The sequence below is a fragment of the Stegodyphus dumicola genome, chromosome 10, assembly GCF_044657685.1.
Source record: "Stegodyphus dumicola isolate Sdum_Otavi_A_Nest chromosome 10, ASM4465768v1".
NCBI lineage: Eukaryota > Metazoa > Arthropoda > Arachnida > Araneae > Eresidae > Stegodyphus > Stegodyphus dumicola.
In genome coordinates, this window is record NC_140777.1 from 175,809,256 (window position 1) to 175,833,442 (window position 24,187).

The 24,187-nt window shown below is 33.1% G+C and overlaps 1 protein-coding gene across 1 annotated transcript in view; it reads left to right on the forward strand.

Moving 5' to 3' along the window:
- Positions 1-24,187, forward strand: part of Mtr4 (exosome RNA helicase Mtr4) — a 75,650-nt gene that overhangs the window by 21,205 nt on the left and 30,258 nt on the right. The window contains exons 9-11 of the mRNA XM_085825901.1: positions 1,161-1,269; positions 1,437-1,568; positions 1,662-1,741. Of these exons, the coding sequence (XP_085682027.1) occupies positions 1,161-1,269; positions 1,437-1,568; positions 1,662-1,741 (321 nt within the window). The remainder of the gene's footprint in view (positions 1-1,160; positions 1,270-1,436; positions 1,569-1,661; positions 1,742-24,187) is intronic.

Below are 24,187 nucleotides of genomic sequence, written 5' to 3' on the forward strand. Positions count from 1 at the left end.
CTGGGAAACAATAATTGAAAACATTTATTATTATAATATCTAATCTTGCTTTTCCCAAAATAATGTCTGGTTATAGACTGAATTTTTATGCAGTTATGTGTTTGTATTGATCCATTGAACATCTGCTGTTATGAACTTGAAAGCTGAGGAAAGAAAAGCATGAAGTTTTGCAGCAAAGCAGGAAAAACAGTAGTGAAGATACTTAATATGTGTAAATCATGATCAAGGGCTTTTCGTTGGTAAAGACAATTTTATGTTGTAAGTGAAGGCATTGGCTATGAATCTAAGAGTGCCTTAGTCCCAAACAGTCCTAAGATGATACGAACATCAAAATGGTTTGATAATTATCGCTTAAAAATGATCATATCTTCGAATGATAGCTAAAGAACGTAGCATCAATAACACACTGTTCACAAAATTATCTCAGAAAGATTTTTTAAAAAATCTTATTTTATCTTTATTATTTAGTACTGGCATAGACTTCATGAATGAAAGTGCTCACTCACATTAGGATAGCTAAGGTATCCGATACATTTGCAGAGTTAGATAATGAGCATCTGACATGGTCTACATATTTACTTGACTTGAATCTTATCAAAGCATGTCTGATATGCATTGGATAGACACATTTCTTGAAAACAGATCCTTCTCAAACTATGCAAAAACTCAAAATCACTGAGAAAATGAGCAGAATTTGCTCTGTTCAGTAAACAGCATGACAAGAGGTATGAGGAGCATTTTTTTTAAAAATCTTTTGTTTATCTTATTTTACCATGTAGTCATATTTGGGCCATTTTGCATAATAACAATTCTTTTAGGATCCCTATTAAATACATGCCAGGTCTAATTTCTTTGGACGATGTTATCATTAATTTAGACAAAAAATGACTCTGTTCCTTAGCATTTGTCAAGTAGTGTCGAAACCTCATTTGTTTAGTAAAAAAATTAATTGTGCATACAAGCACAAGAAGTGCACATCCAGCAGCAGCTTCAAATAGAATTAAACTAATCCTATAATTTTTATCTCTTTTTAAGTGCATTTAAAATGTAATAATTTAAATGGTTTTCTCTTACAGTTTCAATATTTATTTGAAGCATAATTTTTACACTAAGTTTAAATGCTTTTTGAATACATAATTTCAAATTTTTGTTGTACATAGGGTAATTTTCGTGAAGAAAATTTTAATACAGCTATGAATGTTTTACAAGTTGCTGGTGGTGCAGCTAAAGGAGACTCAGGAATGAAAGGCCGGAAAGGGGGATTTAAAGGTATTGATTGTCATTATGTTATATTCAAGTTTCTGCATATTTCAGCTAATTAAATGAATCTAGTGTACCTTTTTTATCTTGTAATTTATGCATTTCAAGATAGAAGTGGTAGGCTAGATTGTACATATCTAAAGCTTCTTGAGTTAATTTTTAATATTTTTCCTCAGATGGTTCAAATTGCTATAAAATTGTAAAAATGATAATGGAAAGGAATTTTGCCCCTGTAATCGTGTTCAGTTTTAGTAAAAAGGAATGCGAGGCATATGCCATGCAAATGGCCAAACTAGACTTCAACAGTGGTGAGTTTTAAATTTTTTAAGCTTTTCCTATCCCAGTTGTGCAGTATTTTTCAGACTTTTCCCTATGTCTATTTTGAATTTGTTTCTTGACAGCTGAAGAAAAACCATTAGTAGAAGAAGTATTTAGAAATGCAATGGACGTGTTATCTGATGAAGACAAAAAATTGCCTCAGGTTAAAATATATTATTTTTCTACATCATTCCCTAATTAACACTGAATTAAAATATATTATGCTTTTTAAGAAAAGAAAAGGAAAAATAAAATTTTTTTTGCGTAACTGATTGTCCTGTAAAATGCGAATAATTACATGAATCAGAAAGCCTGAGATTTTACTTTTTTAAATTTAAATATATATGGTAAGAGCTTTCATGGCTTTAATTCTGTTGAGTGTCTTTTTATTTTTTATTGTCAGCTGAGGGTACAAGATAAGCTATTTACGGATGAAAATGAAAATATTTGTAGTTACACTGCTTAAAATTACTGCTGCATTAAAATTGCAACACCAGGAAGGAATGATCTGATGAACATCAAACTCACATAAAAAGAAAAAGTTATGCAAGGATATGCAAATGATTAATATTTCAGTGCATTTAGACGATGCAAGACGGAGAAATAACATATGAATCACTGCAAAATTGTGTAGTGGATTTCTCATGTGGAGAGTGCTTTGTAATGTTGGAGTTTGCTCAGACTATCGCGTTATGCCTCGAATAAGGAGCAAGTTTCCTCCTTATTTGAGCAGAAGAGGAAATGCCTAGCAGCAAGTTTTGAAATTTGATAGAAGCAGGATTATTGCCTATTGAAAGTGTAGATTATCGTTCTGTGATATCGCTGGTCGCACTGGTCGAGATCCAGCCACTGTCATGCGACATATTGAATGGCATGCAGGATCCCAATGCCTTCCCATGACTAACGCTAGAGACAACAGACATATTGTGAGGTTAGCCCTGCAAAACCGTTTGACAACATAATGGGCATGTTCGCAGCATGAACTATTAGCAGGGTGACCGGCTTCCCTTGACAATGCAGCATAGAGAGAAACAGCAACTTTGGTGTGCCAAGTGACAAAGCTGAGTACAGGAGTGACAATGTCGCCTTTTCAAACGAGTCCCAGTTCTATGTGCAGTATTCGGATGGCCGTATACGTGTCTAGAATGTCTGAGGAGACTACACGTTGCCTGCTTGCATTCAATATCAGCATAAGGGTTCTGAACCCGATGTGATGTTTTGGGCAGCCATTGAGTACATGACATGCACATCTCTAGTTCCGATCAACGCTAATTTGAAAGCAGATGGGTACATTTCTGACATTTTCTGTGTATCTTTGGGGTCTCTAAACACCATCTTCTAAAAAGATAGTGCAAGACCCCATATTGCACATTATGTTCTGATCTTCCTCGATATACAGGGTATTCGATTGCTGTCCTGGCAAGCGTGGTCTCCAGAACTGTCACCCATTGAAAACATCTGGTCATGTGTTGTTGAGAGACTTGCCTGCCACCTCTCTCCTGCTAATACGGTTGTTGAAGTGTGGCATAGACTTAGAGCAGCATGGAATGAGTTGCCCATTCTGTCATCCAAGCCCAGTTTGACTCCATGCCTAATGGGATAAGGGCCATTAGCTGCCAGGGGTGGCAGCTGTTTCTGCTAATTTTACACCGCAGTAAACCTGCAAATTGCTTACAAATTTAATCATTTTGCCTTCATGCTATAATGTTTACATGCAGTAAATATATTTTTTGTATTTGCTTTCCGTCATGGTGTTACAATTTGAATAGACAGCAGTGTACATATCTGATAATTTGGTGGTTAATTTTAATTGTGTTAATTTGCTTCAAAAAATTTTTGTTACCAGTCTTTTGAGAAACATGTTTCTGTCACGTTAGTTTTATTACTTCATGTTTAAATAATACATATACATATATGAATGGCTGAAATTTTTGCTTGGTATAATACTGGTGCAATGTAAATATTTCACGTGACAGTTATGCTTTTCTCAAAAATTATTCGAGAGAGTGTTATGTGGTAGAAGTGGACAGAAATGAGGATTGGGATTGGGAGATTCAATTCAGTTGAACTTTTAACTCCTTAGACTGATTTTAACTTTAGTTTTGAAATTCACGAAAACCTCTCTACTTAGAACTAATGATAAATTTTTTAAAAAAAAAGTGCTCAAAAAGTTGAAAAATAAAAAAAAAATTAAATTGACTTTTAACTTTGCAGGAGAAACATTCTTTTCTTCTTCTTTAAAATAGATACTGAACTTGGGCACACTTCTTTCTCAGTCAGTGAATTCTAAAGGAGCTACCACTTTGTTGAATAGTCATTCACTCAATCATTAAAATGACTCAGTTTATGAGCAGTTTGGCCATCCTTAGTGAGCAGGCGGTGGCTAGCATTAAGAATTTTAATCATTAAGAACACTTTTTAAACTAATAATGTACTTTTTGGGTAAAACACTGAATTATTATTATTATTATGTTTCCATATGGAACCTGCCAGTTTACTTTGGTTACAGTACAATTTATATAGTCAGTAAAATTGTAAGATAGATTGTTTTAAATATTGCATTAAGTAATGATATGCAAATAAAGCCATAATTATACTTTTGTTAGAAACTTTCTTTTTAAGTATTTTGAGATGTATGCTTATCAGTTAAGACAAGTGGTTCTGAACCTTTTTTCTCCCCATGTGCACCTGTGTTATCATTGCTAGACAATCGTGCCCCCTCCTTTTCAAAACTCAAAAAATATGTATGTATGTGTTTTAGATTTATATTTTAACGTGTTTTAAAGATTAAACAAGGAAACGTGCAGAAAATGTTGATAAATACCAAAACTTGAAAGAACTTTTTTACGTTCATAAATTAAAACTAAATTATTAACAAGCAAGTAAAAGGCTGACCAAATCTCCCCCTGAAACTATGAAATCCCTCCTTCCCAGTTGAGAATGCCTATGTTTGATAATCTGTAAGGAACAATCAGGAATTTTGGTACCAGCTTTTAAGATAGGGGTTTGTAAGAATTTGTAGGCCTTAATAAGAGTATGATTGGAGCAGGATGCTGCTTCATGCTATGTAAGGTATGAATTGAAATTTAGTGTTCATGATGATAAACCACAATTCCTTGCACCATATAGTATGTTTTTCAAAGACTGTATGCTCGATTAGAAAATTTCCAAAAACATGAATGAAAATGTGTGGAATGGAGCATATCATGAAAAAAATTGCCTGATGTTTTAACTAAACTATATTAAATTATATTCCCACAGCAAATGTTTCTTAAACAATTATGATAATGTGTCATATAATTTCTTCACCATGGATAAGTTTGATTCCCATATTAAAAGTTGGTACTGTGTCGTGATCTCTTCCTCCTGCCATTTTGCCTTTTATAGCTATTAAATATATTGACATTAGGGGAGAATAGTGTTTTTGCAGGTGATAAATTTAAGCATGCCAAAAGTTAAAAGCTGTTGTGGAGGGATCATATAGATATTTTTCTACTTGCCCCAAACATTTATTTTAAGTCGCTGTGATATATATATACTGACTGACAAAATTTGTAAAAACATACTTTGCAAGTCTAGTGCAGTTTGCAGTCATTTATATTCAAGTACTTTGAAATAGCTAAAATAAGTAAATAGCTATTTAAATTATTGTTTATGAAGTTAAATGATATTTTATTAATTTGTAGCCTTGTAATTATTTTCCACTTCTCTATTTCTATAAAATTATGATTCTTTTCAAAATAGGATATTATCATCAATCAGACGAATATTTCTCACTATTGTGGGATACTTAATGCGTCGAAGTTAACAGAATGTGTCATTACAGGGCTTGTGATTTAAAGTTGTTTCTTTTTATCTTTAATATTCTGAGTGTATGGATTAGAAATGTTAAAAAGGTATTATGGTACATGCCAGTAAAGCTCCAAGTCTGCAATAATGAGGGAAATGATCTGACCTTATATCTGTGTGTGTGTATCATCCACGCCTTGTTCAGAAAACTACAAAAGGAAATTTTATTTTACTACTATCACAGCACTGAAATTGAAAGCATAGTATTAGATCATGTCGTAAAAGGAAAAGTTTGTAAAATGGATCTGGGTCAATGGTTCACATGTACTATTTTTTTTTTATTTATTTTATTTTATTTATTTATTTATTGCTAGTTATTCAGTTTATACACTTCTGAAAGTTCACATTGGTAACAATCTGTCAGCTGCAGTTAGGAATGGATAACAAGAAAATTTCCATTAAGTGTGTGTTCTTGGCAAACATTTGGCTTACTGTTTGAATTCATCCTTTTTAATAAAAATAAAAACAAGCTTTTGAGGAGGAGGGGAGATGTAACTGATCAATTTGTGTAAATAAATTTTGATTCGGTGGTTTATGAAATTTACGAATATTTTTTAACATATATCACAATGTTTTAATGATGAAATTATTTGTTTTTAGAAAAATGAAGTTAAAATGAAACATTTTTATTACCTTCAATACTGTTTTAAAATATTTTTCCTCATTTTGATTATTTTTGAATATCTTGATTGTGAAATTTAAGTAAGGTAATGAATGAAATGAAGCAGAATTACTTTGGAGCAAAAAAATCTCTGTAAAAACTTTAGTATTAATTTTAGTTATCTGAGTTATATTCCTTATGACAAGCAATTATCTTTGCATAATTTTCCAAAAATATTCAGATAAGTGTTTGCTGTAAATTTTTTTTTTTTTTCCCTTTATTTGTCCTTTTAAAAAATTTTGTGGTTTTTACTTTTATGAAGTTCACATTCAGAAGTTGAATTCTGGGAAAAGAAAACCCCATGTAAAAACATATTTAGGAACCATGCAGCTTGAGAATGGAAGAGTCTCATTATTGTAATCATTGAGTGAAAAGAAATCCCCATGCAGAAACATACTTGTAAATCATACTGCATATAAACAAAAATAATTCTACTCTTGTGGTTGTTGTTAAGTAAAATTTTGGTTTTTTTATGTTATAGTGAAAGCCCAACCATCCAGCATTCAAATAACCATATGTTAATTAATACAGTCTTCTAATGAATATATTCCATAACCTTTCGGGCATTGTTTTTCTGCAATAGAGAAGTTGAGTTAACAAAATGAAATATCAAATGCTAATAAGAATATTTGCATTTGCCCTTTTGTGTATGCTTTTGTGAACCCTGTTCATGAATTATGCTAATCTGGAAATTTCTGGATTTTAGATCATTAGTTTAAATCTAGTAAGCTGATGTGTAAAAGTTATAAAAAAAATATTCTTTTACTGAATCATGACATGAAAGTAAAATGTCACTAAACTGAAATGGTAATATTTTCTGGATTTAAAACCAAATTACCAATATTCGCTGTTCTGTTAATTAACTGATGATAAAGGAATTGTCATTGCAAGTAAAACTTCAATTTATATTATCTTCATAGAGCATTTCTTCTAATATTTCATTCATTAGATAATTTTGCTTTTTGTTTTGATATCCAAAAACTATCGGATTTGTGGCACTCAATATAATGAACTTCAGCAGCTGGTTATAAATTATACCAAGTATTTATCTTCAGATGTCTTACTTCAGTATTGGTTTTCAAAAAGTACAATAGAACTCCAGTTATCCGAATCATTTGGAATCAGACCCATTCATGTAATCAAAAATTGGGATATTTAGATTTTTTTCTGAAGAAAGGGTCTGCATACTTTTTAATTAATTAAACTGAAAAACGACACTTTTACGTACATGTTATATAGCAACGTTTCTTAAACTAGGGTTGTGGGACCTGCAGCAGGGGGTCACTTACAAGTGCTGAAAGTCATTGCTTTTGCTGAACATCTTGGTCAAAGTCGGTTTGACTGTTTCATCAGCCAACTCGTGCTGCTTGACCATGAAAAGTTGCATCTGGTCACACTCGGGTTGATGCTCTATCCACTTCAATGCAGTTTCGAGGCCGGCAAATGCAGCTAATGGTCACGTCTGCTTCAACTTTGACATTAAGGTCTTTTTTCTTGATACTGTCTTCTCCAGAGTTGCCAACTATACTGATTTAGGCGGGAGACTCCCGATTTTCTACCACTTTCCCGCCAACCCGATTTACAATATATTTCTCCCGACTTTTTCTTATTCTTAAAATTTCTCACGAATTTATGAAACTTGGCTTAATGCTTCGCTATATGAACAAAACAAAAAAAAAAGTTATTTTCGACGTCTGAAAGCAATTGAATTTTCTCTAGATTATATCTAAAACAAAACCTTGCGAATCACATGATAATTTCTACTTTGTGAGTGAGAGAATATGTATCCAGAAACGTCGAGGCTCTGCTTTCTGAAACTCAAATTCACTATATGTTCTTAGTTCTCCAGTTCTCTAATGAGCATCGAGCTCCGGTCATCTGGCATGTATTAGCCAATGAGCACAAAGCAAGCTCAAGGCTGTTATTTGGATGTTCTTTAGTTATTTTGTTCATCTTGTCCTGAGTTGTGTCAGCGCACATGCATTTGGGAAATAGTTTGTCTGCGAGAAAGGTGAAATACTCGTGTATGTTTCAAAAATCGTACACAGTTGACTTTCCTTCCATTATTCCTCAAGGAAATGTAATAAATTTGCAATGTGTACCGTCTGTCATTGCGATTTTTCGATTTCGCATGGTGGAGGGCGGATGTTCTCAAACATGTGTGTACACAAAAACACAGGGACAACATGAGTTGTTTTGAAAAAAATGAAAAATTTAATTTTTCTTTGCAAACAAAGGACCAAAAACTATTAATGTAGAATGTCTGTTCTCTGCCTTTTTAATGGAGCACACAACCTGCCACTGAATGCATCTTATCACACTGCAGCTTTATTTAGAAAAATGTTTCCTGATTGTAAAGTCGCTAAGAAATACTCAAGTGCAAGGACCAAAACAGATGCAATTGTTAAATAAATGGGTTTGAAAAATAAATCTTCAGTTATTGATTGGATTAAAACAGCTCCGTTCTGCCTCTCTACGGATGGAAGCAATAATACCGATTCAAAACTGTATCCAATTGTTGTTTCTTTTTTTAATCCAGGGTCTTCAGAAATTGAGTGCAGTTTACTTTCTGTCCCCACTTTAGGCACAGCTAATTATTAAAGCTTTAAAAGAAATTGCAGTCCCTTTGTATAATTGCTTAGCACTCGGTGTCGATAATGCGCCAGTAATGGTAGGCTTGAAGACTGGTGTTGCAGGCTTCTTAAGAAAGAAAAATTCAGATTTGCAGATTATGAGGTGCATCTGTCACCTCTTAAATTTAGCAGCTGGAAAAAGGGCAGCTTTTACCAATAAATGTGGATGAACACATTGTTGATATTTATTATTATCTTGAAAGAAATTCTAAAAGGAAGGAAAAATTGAAACAGTTCCAACAGCTGCATAATACTGAAATGAGAAAAATTTTGCTGTGTTTAAAGAAATGCTTATCTAGAATCCTTGATCAATGGAACCCACTTCTTGCATTTTTTAAAGAAGTAAATGCTTCGAGAGTTAAGATAAAAGGCTCTATTGAAAGTTATAAAATACTTAAAGTAAATGGAGATGTACGTAGCGTATTCGGAAACTAAGTACCGTTTCATTCTAGCGCCGTTGCAACGCTGTGGTAGGCGTCCCGCGCATGCGCACTAGTCTTTTTTGTTCACTGACTTTCAATTGTCGCCATTTTCGTTGCTCTATGTTGTGTTTTCAGTTTGCTGTGCACATTCAAAATGTTTAAGACGATTAGTTCTCCCGCTGACTGTGAGATTCGTGCCGTGATTAAATTTTTGAATGCGAGGAATGTTATAAACCGTCCAAAATTTATCAAGTTACAGAAGTTTACGGTGAATACGCGATAAGTGATGGAATGGTGAGAAAGTGGGTGAGAATGTTTAATGCAGGTCGAACAAATGTCCACGCCGAGGCTCGGAGTGGTCGGCCTTCTGTTGTCACCGATGGTTTGGTAAGGAAAGTTGATGAAGCAATTCATGAGAACCGACGCTTCACAATGACTACTCTTTCAGAGGCATTTCCACAAATTTCACGTACTGTTTTGTTCGAAATTGTGTCTGATCGCTTGAATTATCGCAAACTGTGTTTCCGATGGGTTCCAAAAATGCTCACTGATGTTCACAAAACAAAGCGACTTGGTAGTGCCCTGACATTTCTCATGCGGTACAGTGATGAGGGAGAAAACTTTTTAAACCAAATTGTGACAGGTGATGAAACTTGGGTGTGTCATTTCACACCAGAATTGAAACAACAATCGATGGAGTGGAGAACACTCATTCTCTGAAAAAATAAAAGTTCAAAGTGACAATGTCATCACAAAAAATCATGTGCACTGTCTTCTGGGATAGGAAAGGCATTTTGCTTACTGAATTTCTTCCCAGAGGTGAAACCATTTATGCGGCACGATATTGTGAGACTTTAACAAAACTAAGGCAGGTCATTCAAAACAAACGAAGAGGAATGCTCAGTAAAGGAATTGTGTTGCTCCATGACAATGCCCGGCCCCATACTGCTCGTGTCACTCAATCGTTAATTCGACAGTTTCATTGGGAGCAGTTTGATCACCCACCATACATCCCGGACTTAGCGCCGTCCGACTATCACTTGTTCCTGCACATGAAGCGCGAGCTTGGTGGCAAGTGCTTTGGATCTGACGATGACATGAAAAATGCTGTGGAGTCATGGTTATCGAAACTGGCGGGAAGTTTCTTTGACGATGGTATACAAAAACTGGTCACCCGCTATGACAAGTGTTTGATCATTGGTGGAAACTATGTTGAAAAATAGTTTTAGACATGTATTTTCATGTAAAAATAAAATTGGATTCGAAAAAATTGTTTTACTATTTTTTTTTTTCCCCCAAAACAGTACTTAGTTTTCGAATACGCCTCGTAGTTACTACTTCCATTGTTAAAAATAGGTTTGAGAAAAATAAAGTAATTTCTGCACCATTCAGCAATTCAACTGTCAGTTCTCAAAATAATACTGCAAAATATAAGCGTAAAAGCTGATACAAATTTCTCTCAAAATAACATACCTGCCAACTTTTACGAATTTTTCGTAATTTTTACGAAAATGCATTTGTTTTTACGATCATAATCCATTTTTTACGATTTCTTACCTTTTTCAAGTGCTTTTAGTGATTTTTGTCGAAATTTTAGAATTTTTCGCCAATTGCATCATGTTTTACCACCAACTGCCGACTACTTCGAATCCAGTAACCTGCGGTTTCTCCCAACTCGCCGCTTAACCAGCCAATCCAATGCATTGAACTTGTTTCTCCCATTCTTTTCTTTGTATGCGCCAGATTATTTTTTTCGCTTTCGCTTCAGCAGCAAGGGAATTACTCAGCGAGCGTGGATTGTCGCATTCTGGTTTTTTTTTTTTTTTTTTGTTTGCACGTGCTACGAATTTTCTTAATACGTCGTTGTTACGAAATGAGTTAAAAAAAAACCGTATTCTCAATATTTTCTCGGCCTGCCTACAAAGCCGAATTTCCAACAATTAAAGAATCCTTCAAAGGAAATAACTATGCATATTGCAACGTGTGCGTGTGGTGACTTCATAATAAGTCACGGTGGAAGAAGCGACATTGTGAAGCATGTTAAGTCTAAAAAGCATGAAGTTAATGCTTCGGCTTCGACAACGTCAAAGAAAGTGGATGATTTTTTTTCAAACTCGGCTACGAATTCGGATGCCGATGTCATTTTGGCAGAGTGTTTGTTTACTGCATTCCTCATCGAACACAACGTGCTGCTAAGCACGTTTATTGATAAATTTCCGTTTTTGTTAACAATTAAAGAAAATGAATGCCATAATGATGCTTTAGATGAACTACAGAACCAATATTCTGCTGCACAGTTTGAAGACTTTGCCTGTTCTGGAGAAGATAGACTTGATGTCCTCGTTGGTACCTTAAAAAGAATAAAAAGAGCTGATGGAACACCAAAATATGATAGACTAGCAAGAGTTTTATGTGCTATTCTCGTAATTTGAGTGCGAGAGAGTCTTCAGTGTTGTGAAGAAAAACAAAACTATGTTTCGTTCTTCAATTTCACCAAAAACTCTAGAAAACATTTTAATTGCTAAATGTTATGAGGAAACTAATTGTTATGACAGGAAATTTTCCAAAGAATTTTTGGCTAAAGCCAAAGAAAATGCACTCTAAATTCATTGCAATAATTTTTTTATTTAACATTAAGTTCTTGTTTTATGTTTCATAATGAATTTTTTAGTTACTACTTAATTGAGATTTACTAATGTAAGTACAATTTTCTTTTTTCTATTTGTATAAATTGTTATTTTTTTAATATCAAAGCATGATATTAATTCTTCGTGTTCTTGTGAATTTTGGAGAAATCTTCTGAATTTTTATCTTTAGAGGTTGGCGGGTATGAAATAAAAAAATTGCTCAACACATGAAACATTTTCCAATTACTGTAAGTTTCTCTTGTGATGAACGAATATTTATGTTTTTTTCTTCGGACCTTAACAAAGCTTTTTGCTTTTTTTTACAATTCATTTTGTCATCATTCGATGTTCTTAACACAGTTCTACAAAGCACAATTCCATTAATTCATGTTTGCAATCAATGATTTATGATCTGTTTAAAGACATTTTATCAAAATTTGTAAAACCAGTCTCTGTTTTGTCTTGTAATTCTGTATATGATGTTATATATGGTGAAATAGAAAATCAGAAGAAAGATGAAGATTTGGTAATAGGAGCTGCAACTACAAAAGTAGTAAAACACCTTTCAGAAGAAGACAAAAATAAGTTTTATCTTCATGTTAGAAGTTACTTCTGTCGAGTATGTGATTGCATACTACATAAATTTTCAGTCAACAATGAAGTGATTTTGCATGCTAAAGTTGCTGATGTTTCTGCAAATGCAAATGCATCTTTTTCTGATATAAGGTACTTTTTGAACAGATTTCCTATGTTACTTCATTTAATCATGAAAGATGATGATGTTGCCACTGATATATTGCAGTTGAAATTTTGCAGTTTAAAATTAGAGAATTTGGATGAACTTATAAAATCAGCTAGGATTGAATCAGCCCAGTGAAGTTTAATTGGAAAATTGTAAAGTGCTGATGGAATTTTAAAATAAAGTGAACTGTCTAGAATTATGTTGGTCATTTTGACAGTTTCCCATAGCAATGCAGAGTGTGAGGGGATTTTCAGTGTTGTTGCGAAAGCAAGGACTAGATTTAGATCTAATATTAGTGATGACACATTAGAAAAACTTTTATTAGCGAAAGCAGGCCTATGTGGTAATTGTTATGAAATTCCTTTCTTAAACAAAATCTGCCACTGTTCATAACATTTGTACAAAAACTGATAAAGTGGCTTTTTTTCCCCCTTAAACGATGCAAGTAATAAAAATGTTTTTTATGTGTAAGGTATTTTTTTGTTGCTTGCATTTAAGAATTAATAACTATTTAAATTCATTATTAAAAACTATATTTTTATCATTTAAAAAGTCTTTGTAACATTGTGAAAAATCTCCCATTTTCTTAAAGAAATCTCCTGATTATTGAGTGTCATAGGTTGGCAAGTATGCTTTTCTCACACTTTCAGTAAGTTCATCATCATTTAGAATTTAAAACCCAGGGTCTGACGACTCACACACCATCCGTTCTGCTGTATCTTCAGCATCCAGGAATTTTCAAAGGAATGTTTCTTAATTCCTTAAGTGACACACCCTCCTCATCTCCTCTTGTCTCTTACCTTCCCCCCCCTTTTTTTAGCTTCTTTTCCTTCTCTTCTTCAGTTAACTTGCATTTCAACTTGTTCCATGCATGTTTTAATGCGACTGCCTTAACCAAGTTCCAGGCTTTCGCCACCATATAAGTGATATTTTTCAAATTAATTTTTTTGTGGTTAGCCAACACACCTTCTTCGTTTTCGCTGTATACCAAAAGTTGCCTTCTGTAATGGCGTTTCATGGTTTCGATAACAAACAGACTGGTCCATTGGTTGCAAGAAGCTTGTGATGTTTGGTGATTAAAAGAATGTTGTAAGCTGGCCATTCCCTCTTTCCAACAGTTCTCCATGTGCTGAGTAGGTGCATTATCAACAGTTAAAAGCACTTTACTGGTTCTTTTCCAAGAGATTTTTGGTGCTTTTTCACATCAGGGATGAAAACTTCGTGACATCACTTAATAAACAATGCTGCAGTCATCCCCAAGCCTTTGGGGTTTTATGAAAGAGGGGAAGCTTTTTTACACTTTTAATGCTCTTGGGTTTTTTGACTTCCCTGTCAACAGAAGGGGTATTTTATGACTTCCCGTAGAATTTGTACAAGTAAGCACCATAACACAGTCTTTATTAACTTATGTCCTGGGGCACTACACTCCCCTTTAGATGCTAAAGTGATTTTAGGCAAAGCTTTCCAAACAAGACCAGTTTCATCAGCATTGTACAGAAACTCAGGATATTAGGAGTCTGTCACAATTTAAAATTTTTCGATAAAATCTTCTGCAACTTTGGAGTCTGCTGATAACTTCTAGCCATTTAAATCTAATTCACAGACACTGTGCCTGCACTTAAAATTTCTTAGCCAGTCTTTACTTTCTTTAATGCATGAACAGCCAAGCTTCTGAGCTAAGATTGTAGCTTTTTCACAAAGAATCAAACGTGAAATTGAATTTCACATAGAATGTTGATACAAAAACCGCTTGAAAATGACATCTAAATTTTTGTTTATTACATCCTTCATTGATTTTCTTGAAGAATCTCTGTTTTCAAGCAGTGACATGAAGTTTAAAAGTGTTAATTTGCTCCTTTTATAGTCTAAAGTCATTTATTGTCTAAAGTCATTTTACTAATGTTATAATTTTGATCCGAATAAGAGATGGAACAAAAGAATCATATGCTGCAAACCATAAAATTAAGGGAGAGAAGCAATTTGCTATATTAACTGAGGTGAGATAAATATGTACTTAAATTCTGCTACATGAAAACAAAAGCAGCGTTGTGTTGTTATAGCTGCTAGTCAATATATTCATGTATTCTATTATTTTGTTTCCCTCTTTCGGGTATCATCTCTGCGCAATAGAAAAGTTGAGTTCACAAAAGAGGAAAATCAAATGCAGATAAACACACTCACAAGTTTTGCTACATTAAATCAAGAATTTTTTTTTTATATCTGAAAGTTAATATATTCTAGTATTTTAATTCCTCCTTCGGGCATCATCTCTCTACAGTAGAGAGGTTGAGTTCACGAAAGAGGAAAATCAAATGCAGATAAATATATACTCACAAATTCTACTCCATTAAAAGACAGAAGTGTTTTGTTACTGTAACTGCTGGTCAATATGTTAATGTATTTCGTTATTTGGATTCCCTCTTTCAGGCATCGTTTCTCTACAATACAAAAGTTGCGTTTAAAAAGGCAGAAAGTCGAATGCAGATAAATACATACTCACAAATTTTGCTACATGAAAGCAGAAGAATTTTATTATAGCTGCTAGTCAATATATTATTGTGTTCTGTTACCTGGATTCCCTCTTTCGGGCATCATCTCTCTGCAATAGAGAGGTTGAGTTCACGAATGAGGAAAATTAAATGCAGATAAATACATACTCACAATTTCTGCTACATGAAATCAGAAAAGAGTTTTGTTATTATAGCTGCTGGTCAATATATTAATGTATTCTATTGTTTTGTTTCCCTCTTTCGGGCATCATGTCTCTGCAATAAAAAAGTTGAGTTTACGAAGGATTAATATCAAACGCACATAAACACATTCACAAATTTAGCTACATCAAATCACTCAACAATTCTGTTTTTATAGCTGAAAGTTAATGTATTCTTTTGTTTCCCTCTGTCGGGCATCATCTCTCTGCAATAGACAGGTTGAGTTTACGAAAGAGGAAAATCAAATGCAGATAAATACATGCTCACAAATTCTGCTACATGAAATCAGAAAAAAGTTTTGTTGTTATAGCTGATGGTCATTATATTAATGTATTCTATTATTTTGTTTCCCTCTTTCGGGCATCATCTCTTTGCAATAAAAAAATTGAGTTCAGGAAGGAGGAATAGCAAATGCGGATAAACACATTCACAAATTTAGCTACATCAAATCACTCAAGAATTTTGTTTTTATAGCTGAAAGTTAATGTATTCTATTATTTTGTGTTCCTCTATCGGGCATCATCTCTCTGCAGTAGAGAGGTTGAGTTCACGAAAGAGGAAAATTAAATGCAGATAAATACATACTCACAAATTCTGCTACATGAAATCAGAAAAAAGTTTTGTTATTATAACTGATGGTCATTATATTAATGTATTGTATTATTTTGTTTCCCTCTTTCGGGTATCATCTCTCTGCAATAAAAAAGTTAAGTTTACGAAGGATTAATATCAAATGCACATAAACACATTCAAAAATTTAACTACATCAAATCACTCAAGAATTCTGTTTTTATAGCTGAAAGTTGGTGTATTCTATTATTTTGTTTCCCTCTATCAGGCATCATCTCTCTGCAATAGAGAGGTTGAGTTCACGAAAGAGGAAAATCAAATGCAGATAAATACATGCTCACAAATTCTGCTACATTGAAAAACAGAAGAGTTTTGTTAGTATAACTGCTGGTAAATTTGATAATGTATTCTTTTATTTGGATTCCTTCTTTCGGGCATCATTTCTTTGCATTAGACAGGTTGAGTTCATGAAAGAGGAAAATGAAATGCAGATAAATACTTACTCACAAATTTTGCTACATGAAATTAGGAAAGAATTGCTATTATAACTGCTAGTCAGTATATTGATGTATTCTATTATTTTGTTTCCCTCTTTCAGGCATCATGTCTGTTAGCTAAAAAAATTGACTTCAAGAAAGAGGAAAATGAAATGCAGATAAATACATACTCACAATTTCTGCTACATGAAATCAGAAGAGTTTTTTATTTAGTTTTTGAGAAGAGTTTTGTTACTTAGCTGCTACTGAATATATTGATGTATTCTATTGTTACCCTCTTTCGGGCATCATCTCTCTGCAATAGAAAAGTTGAGTTCACTAAAGAGGAAAATCATAATCATAAGATAAATATATGCTCACAAATTCTGCTTCATGAAACTGAAAAGATTTTTGTGATTATAACTGCTAGTCAATATTATTAATGTATTCTATTTATTTTCCCTTTTTCAGGCATCATCTGTTTGCCCTGTAGAAAATTTGAGTTCATGGAGGAGGCATATCAAATTTAGATAAACACACACACAAATTTTGCTACATTAAATCGCTCAATTTTGTTTTTATAGCTGAAAGTTAATGTATCCTATTATTTTGTTTCCCTCTTTCGGGCATCATCTCTCTGCAGTAGAAAAGTTGAGTTCACAAATAAAGAATATTAAATGCAGATAAACACACTCATAAACTCTACTACATTAAATCAGAAATTTTATAGTTGAATATATTCCATTATATTAGGTCCCTCCTTCGAGCATCATCTCTCTGCAATAGACAGGTTGAGTTTACGAAAGAGGAAAATCAAATGCAGATAAATACATGCTCACAAATTCTGCTACATGAAATCAGAAAAAAGTTTTGTTATTATAGCTGATGGTCATTATATTAATGTATTCTATTATTTTGTTTTCCTCTTTCGGGCATCATCTCTTTGCAATAAAAAAGTTGAGTTCAGGAAGGAGGAATAGCAAATGCAGATAAACACATTCACAAATTTAGCTACATCAAATCACTCAAGAATTTTGTTTTTATAGCTGAAAGTTAATGTATTCTATTATTTTGTGTTCCTCTATCGGGCATCATCTCTCTGCAATAGAGAGGTTGAGTTCACGAAAGAGGAAAATTAAATGCAGATAAATACATACTCACAAATTCTGCTACATGAAATCAGAAAAGAGTTTTGTTATTATAGCTGATGGTCATTATATTAATGTATTGTATTATTTTGTTTCCCTCTTTCGGGCATCATCTCTTTGCAATAAAAAAGTTGAGTTCAGGAAGGAGGAATAGCAAATGCGGATAAACACATTCACAAATTTAGCTACATCAAATCACTCAAGAATTTTGTTTTTATAGCTGAAAGTTAACGTATTCTATTATTTTGTGTTCCTCTATCGGGCATCATCTCTCTGCAATAGAGAGGTTGAGTTCACGAAAGAGGAAAATTAAATGCAGATAAATACATACTCACAAATTCTGCTACATGAAATCAGAAAAGAGTTTTGTTATTATAGCTGATGGTCATTATATTAATGTATTGTATTATTTTGTTTCCCTCTTTCGGGCATCATCTCTCTGCAATAAAAAAGTTAAGTTTACGAAGGATTAATATCAAATGCACATAAACACATTCAAAAATTTAACTACATCAAAGCACTCAAGAATTCTGTTTTTATAGCTGAAAGTTGGTGTATTCTATTATTTTGTTTCCCTCTATCGGGCATCATCTCTCTGCAATAGAGAGGTTGAGTTCACGAAAGAGGAAAATCAAATGCAGATAAATACATGCTCACAAATTCTGCTACATTGAAAAACAGAAGAGTTTTGTTAGTATAACTGCTGGTAAATTTGATAATGTATTCTTTTATTTGGATTCCTTCTTTCGGGCATCATTTCTTTGCATTAGACAGGTTGAGTTCATGAAAGAGGAAAATGAAATGCAGATAAATTCTTACAAATTTTGCTACATGAAATTAGGAAAGAGTTGCTATTATAACTGCTAGTCAGTATATTGATGTATTTTATTATTTTGTTTCCCTCTTTCGTGCATCATGTCTCTTCGCTAGAAAAGTTGACTTCACGAAAGAGGAAAATGAAATGCAGATAAATACATACTCACAATTTCTGCTACATGAAATCAGAAGAGTTTTTTATTTAGTTTTTGAGAAGAGTTTTGTTACTTAGCTGCTAGTGAATATATTGATGTATTCTATTGTTACCCTCTTTCGGGCATCATCTCTCTGCAAAAGAAAAGTTGAGTTCACGAAAGAGGAAAATCATAATCATGAGATAAATATATGCTCACAAATTCTGCTTCATGAAAACTGAAAAGAGTTTTGTTATTATAACTGCTAGTCAACATTATTAATGGATTCTATTTATTTTCCCTTTTTCAGGCATCATCTGTTTGCCCTGTAGAAAATTTGAGTTCATGGAGGAGGCATATCAAATTTAGATAAACACACACACAAATTTTGCTGCATTAAATCGCTCAATTTTGTTTTTATAGCTGAAAGTTAATGTATCCTATTATTTTGTTTCCCTCTTTCGGGCATCATCTCTCTGCAGTAGAAAAGTTGAGTTCACAAATAAAGAATATTAAATGCAGCAAACACACTCATAAACTCTACTACATTAAATCAGAAATTTTATAGCTGAATATATTCCATTATATTAGGTCCCTTCTTTGAGCATTATCTCTTTACAATGGAGAGGTTGAGTTCACGAAAGAGGAAAATAAAATGCAGAGAAATACATGCTCACAAATTCTGCTACATTAAAAGACAGAAGAGTTTTGTTACTATAACTGCTGGTGAATATGATAATGTATTCTGTTTTTTGGATTTCCTCTTTCAGGCTTCATCTCTCTGCTATAGAAAGGTTGAATTCATGAAAGAGGAAAATCAAATGTAGGTTAAATACATACTTACAAATTCTCCTGCATGAAAACAGAGAAGAGTTTTGTTATCATAGCTGCTACTCTATATTAATATATTCTGTTATCTGTATTTCCTCTTTCGGGCATCATCTCTCTGCAATAGAGAGGTTGAGTTCACGAAGGAGGGAAATTAAATGCAGGTAAATACATACTCACAAATTCTGCTACATGAAATCAGAAGAGTTTTGTTATTATAGCTGCTAGTGAATACATTGATGTATTCTGTTGTTTCCCTCTTTCGGGCATCATCTCTCTGCAATAGAAAAGTTGAGTTCACGAAAGAGGAAAATCAAATGCAGATAAATACATGCTCACAAATTCTGCTACATGAAAATTGAAAAAAGTTTTGTTATAACTGCTAGTCAATATTTTAATTAATAGAGAGGATGAATTCACGAAAGAGGAAAATAAATCCTGATAATTACATACTGACAAACTGTGCTACATGAAAGTTTTGTTATTTTTGCTGCTAGTCGTAATTATTAATGTATTCTTTTTTCTCCCTCTTTCGGGCATCGTCTCTGCATTAGAAAAGTTGAGTTAATGAAGGAAAAATATCAAATGCAGATAAGCACACTCACAAATTGTGCTCCTGTAAATCACTCAAGAATTTTATAGAAATCTGACTTAAGAAACCTGAAGAACTCAGAAACTTGAACTCAAGAAATTTGTTTTTATAGTTGAAAGTTAATGTATTCTATTATTTTGTTTCCCTCTTTCGGGCATTATCTCTCTGCAATAGAAAAGTTGAGTTGACGAAGGATGAATATTAAATGCAGATAAACACACAAATTCTGCTACATTAAATTGCTCAAGAATTTTATAGCTGAAAGTTAATGTATTCCATTATTTTAGTTCACGAAAGAGGAAAATGAAATGCAGATAAATTCATACTCACAATTTCTGTTACATGAAATCAGAAGTGTTTTGTTATTATAGCTACTAGTCAATATATTGATGCATTGTATTATTTTGTTTCCCTCTTTCGGGCATCATCTCTCTGCAACAGAAAATTTAACTTCATTAAAGATGAAACTCAAATGTAGATAAATACATGCTCACAAATTCTGCTATATTAAAAGGCAGAAGAGTTTTTTTTTTACTATAACTGCTAGTCAGTATGTTATTGTATTCTGTTATTTGGATTCTCTCTTTCAGGCATCATCTCTCTACAATAGAAAGGTTGAGTTCACGAGGAAGGAAAATCAAATGCTGATAAATACATACTCATAAATTCTGTTACATGAAAACAGAAAAGAGTATTTTTATTATTTAAACACACTCACAAATTCTGCTACATTAAATCACGAATTTTGTTATTATAGCTGAAAGTTAATATATTCTATTCCCTCCTTCGGGCATCATCTCTCTACAAGAGAGAGCTTGAGTTCACGAAAGAGGAAAATCAAATACAGATAAATACATGCTCACAAATTCTGCTACACTAAAAGACTGAAAAGTTTTGTTACTAGTCAGCATGTTAATGTATTCTATTATTTTGTTTCCTTCTCTTGGGCATCATTTCTACACAATAGAGAAGTTGAGTTCACTAAAGAGCAATGTCAAATGTATATAATTATATCTCACAAATTCTGCTAAATTGAAACAGAAAATAGTTTTATTTTTGTAGCTTGTAGTTAATAAACTCTTTTATTCCCTTCTCTTGGCCATCATCTTTGTGGAGCAGAGTAGTTGAGTTCACGAAGGAGGATTATTAATTGCACATGAAAACATAAAATAGTTTTTTTTAGTTATAACCATTAGTTAATATATGAATATATTCTATTATTCTATTTCCCTCTTTTGGGCATGACCACTGTGCCATAGTGATATTGTTAATACATGCACACACATTTGCAATCCGTTCTATAGGAAAACGGAAAATAATCTTGTTATAACTGCTATGTAAAATTTTAATTTTTCTTTTTACTTTCTTTCCTTATTTTCCCCACAATCAAGAGACTGAATTAAAAGAAATCAGCAAATGAAAGATTGAATTATTGAAAAGCATTTTATGTTTTCGACATCTTTCCATTTAAACATAGATATTGTATGAATCATAAATGCAAAATATTATGGATATATATTTGTGAAACTACTACATTGAAACAATAAATAAGTCCATTTTTGTTATCAAGAGTGTTTTCCCTGCTGTGCCGATATGGTTTTACATTCTTGCATTATATATATGCCTTTCTAACTTTTGGCATCCTGAAAGCTTCAGAAAATACATTTAACATACTGTTATTGAAAATTAATTTAAAAGAAATCTTTTGCTGGAAATAAAAAAATCTTGGACCAAGATGTAATTTAAACATAGTTACATAGTTTTTTTTCCCCCACTTTGTGCATTAGTTTTTTTATTTATTTTTTTATTAGGGCTATTTGATTAATATTCTAAATATGATGGAGTGTAATACAAGGCTGAAAACTCATATTGCAAGTTAAAAAGCAATACTGAGAAAGCCTGAATTTTAAAAGAACCGTAAAGTTGTGATGAAATTAAGAGGCTTTTGATTACCTTGTTAAGCATTTAAAAAATAAAGAAAATGTTACAGCTTCTCCTTTCCTAAAATGACCTTTGAAAACTTGCAACATTTTTGAGGACATAATTAAATTAACTGTAATGAACACTGCGAATATGATGCTTCCTCTTAAAGTTGGAAAGATTTCATTAAATATGTAATATACCATATTGCTCTCTTGTATAAGCCACATCCTTAAATTTTTACCTGTAATTTTGGGGGGAAAGAATTCTTGAGGTTATTATTCTTGTGGATAGCTTGTCTGTCAGCTACAATGTTTTTTTCATTTTAAAAGTGTGAAAACAGTACTTAAGGTGCACTGAGCCAAAATTTGGATTATCAGTCAAAGAAACATGTTTCTGTGTTTAGTAACTCTTATTCACTGTCAGTACCACTGCAGTAGTTGCCTGCACTGCCTAAATTGCTGTTGCTGATATCGATATCCCACAACATGCCATCTTCAGAACCATTTAGAACAACGGTCTTCAACACTTAGAACTTCACAGACCAGTACATATATAATAGGCAGACCACTAATATGAATTATTTTTTTTTAAAACTTTAATCGGACCTTAAAACAGGGTTGCCACGCTACCTGAAGAACCGGGAAAAGTCAGGGAATTCGAAAATTGACCATAATATTCAGGGAAAAGTCAGGGAATTTAAGTATTTTTGTCAAAATCTGGAAAAGTCAGGGAAGTTCATACAACGATCCCGCCAAAAAAAGCGATTTTTGCGCCGACGTCGGAAGAGATAACTTTTTGGCGAATTATGTATCACGTGAGTGTCATTCGGGTAGCTGGCATAGAGCCAATTTTCGCAGCTCCAATTTGATTGTCTTTTAGAAAGGCAAAGCAACTTTCCCGCAAGTTTTGGTTTCCAGTATTCTCGAGAATCGCATGTGCAGTGCATGAATTAAAGAAAGTACCTGTTCTCGTATAAAACAAAATGGGTTTAATCCTAGTATACGGTACCATGGAGGTTAGAATCAAAGAATATGTATTGTAAAGAAGGAAAACCTCTCTGCAACAGACGTGGCTGTGGCTCTGTTCCATCATAGAGGGAAACAGCTGTGCATGTCTGATATATCTGTCGCCAAAGCTCGAAACCGGTGTCGAAGTTCGAAGGTCACGTTATCAAGAGTTCATAAAATGAATATCGTTTAAAATTTCTTTAACCACTTGCGCTAAAAAGACGTGCCACGCACGTCGAGATGCTTTTGTCTCAAACCGCGAGCGACGTGAACACACGTCGATAATCCTAGTATTTATCGCAAAAATGAAAATAACGTGGTGCACACGTCGCCTAACGAGATTGTTTATTTCTCGAGTTACAGCTCTGGATTGCACTCGCAGATGCGGAGCGGCGTAAATGAGACACTTTACCGCTTGTTATATTGTAGCGCATGGCACCGCAACCGTGAAGTTTAAGTCTTAGCGCAAGTGGTTAAACTCTAAAGGAAAAGAAAATATTTTTTGGTTCAAGTAAATTAATTCATGGATTAGTTATTTTCAGGAAGAAAAAAAAACTACGAAAATCCGTTTTTAAAATTATTGCGAAAAATCCAAGAAGAAACGCCCTTTGATAAAACGTTTCTTCTTGGATTTTTCGCAATAATTTAAAAACGGATTTTCGTAGTTTTCTTTTTGTCAAAGAGCGTTTCTTCTTAACACGTGTTTCTCAATTTCCTGTACACATCGCGGAGAGGGAAATTCTGGCCGCCAGGTTCCGTCGCCAAATCCCTTGGCAAATTTTCCCTCCGCATTCTAGCGGCGTAATAGCATTTTACTTGTATGGAACCTTTTCTTCTTTACATAGACGTTCTTTGGTTAGAATAATAATAAGATTTGGCGACATCATGATGCGCAGTAAACGGGTCATTTTGGTCTTGGCGACAATTTTCAAAATCGTGCCCAAAGCCTTACCGTATACTAGAATTTTACCGCAAAATCTTTTTAAACCTTTTTTTTTTTTTTTTTTTTTTTCCCTTTTTAATAAATACCTTGCCATTTTGCAGTAAAATAAAAAAATAGTAATCAGTCATCTAGGCTAGCCATGTAATATAACTATATTCGCTAAAATATCGTTGATTATTCTAATTCAATTTTTAAGTAATTATTTTTATGTTATTCATATCATTTAATGTTGCTTCTTCCCTCTAAATTTATTTATTATTAGTAAATAATATTTCCAAATTTCAGGAAATTTTCTCTGGCATAATCCTGAAATTAATTATAGCAGTATGATGACATACCATCACGAAATTTAATGCACATATTTTTTCCTTATGTATGCTGCGAAATTAATATAAAATACCTCAATTTATTAAATTAGATTTCTTTCTTTCGTTTAGCTGCAGAATGTCTGCAAAAAAAGCCATATTTTATTCCAGATTGGGAAGATTCTAATCTCAATCTTCAGTGGAGAAAACAAAAACTATTAT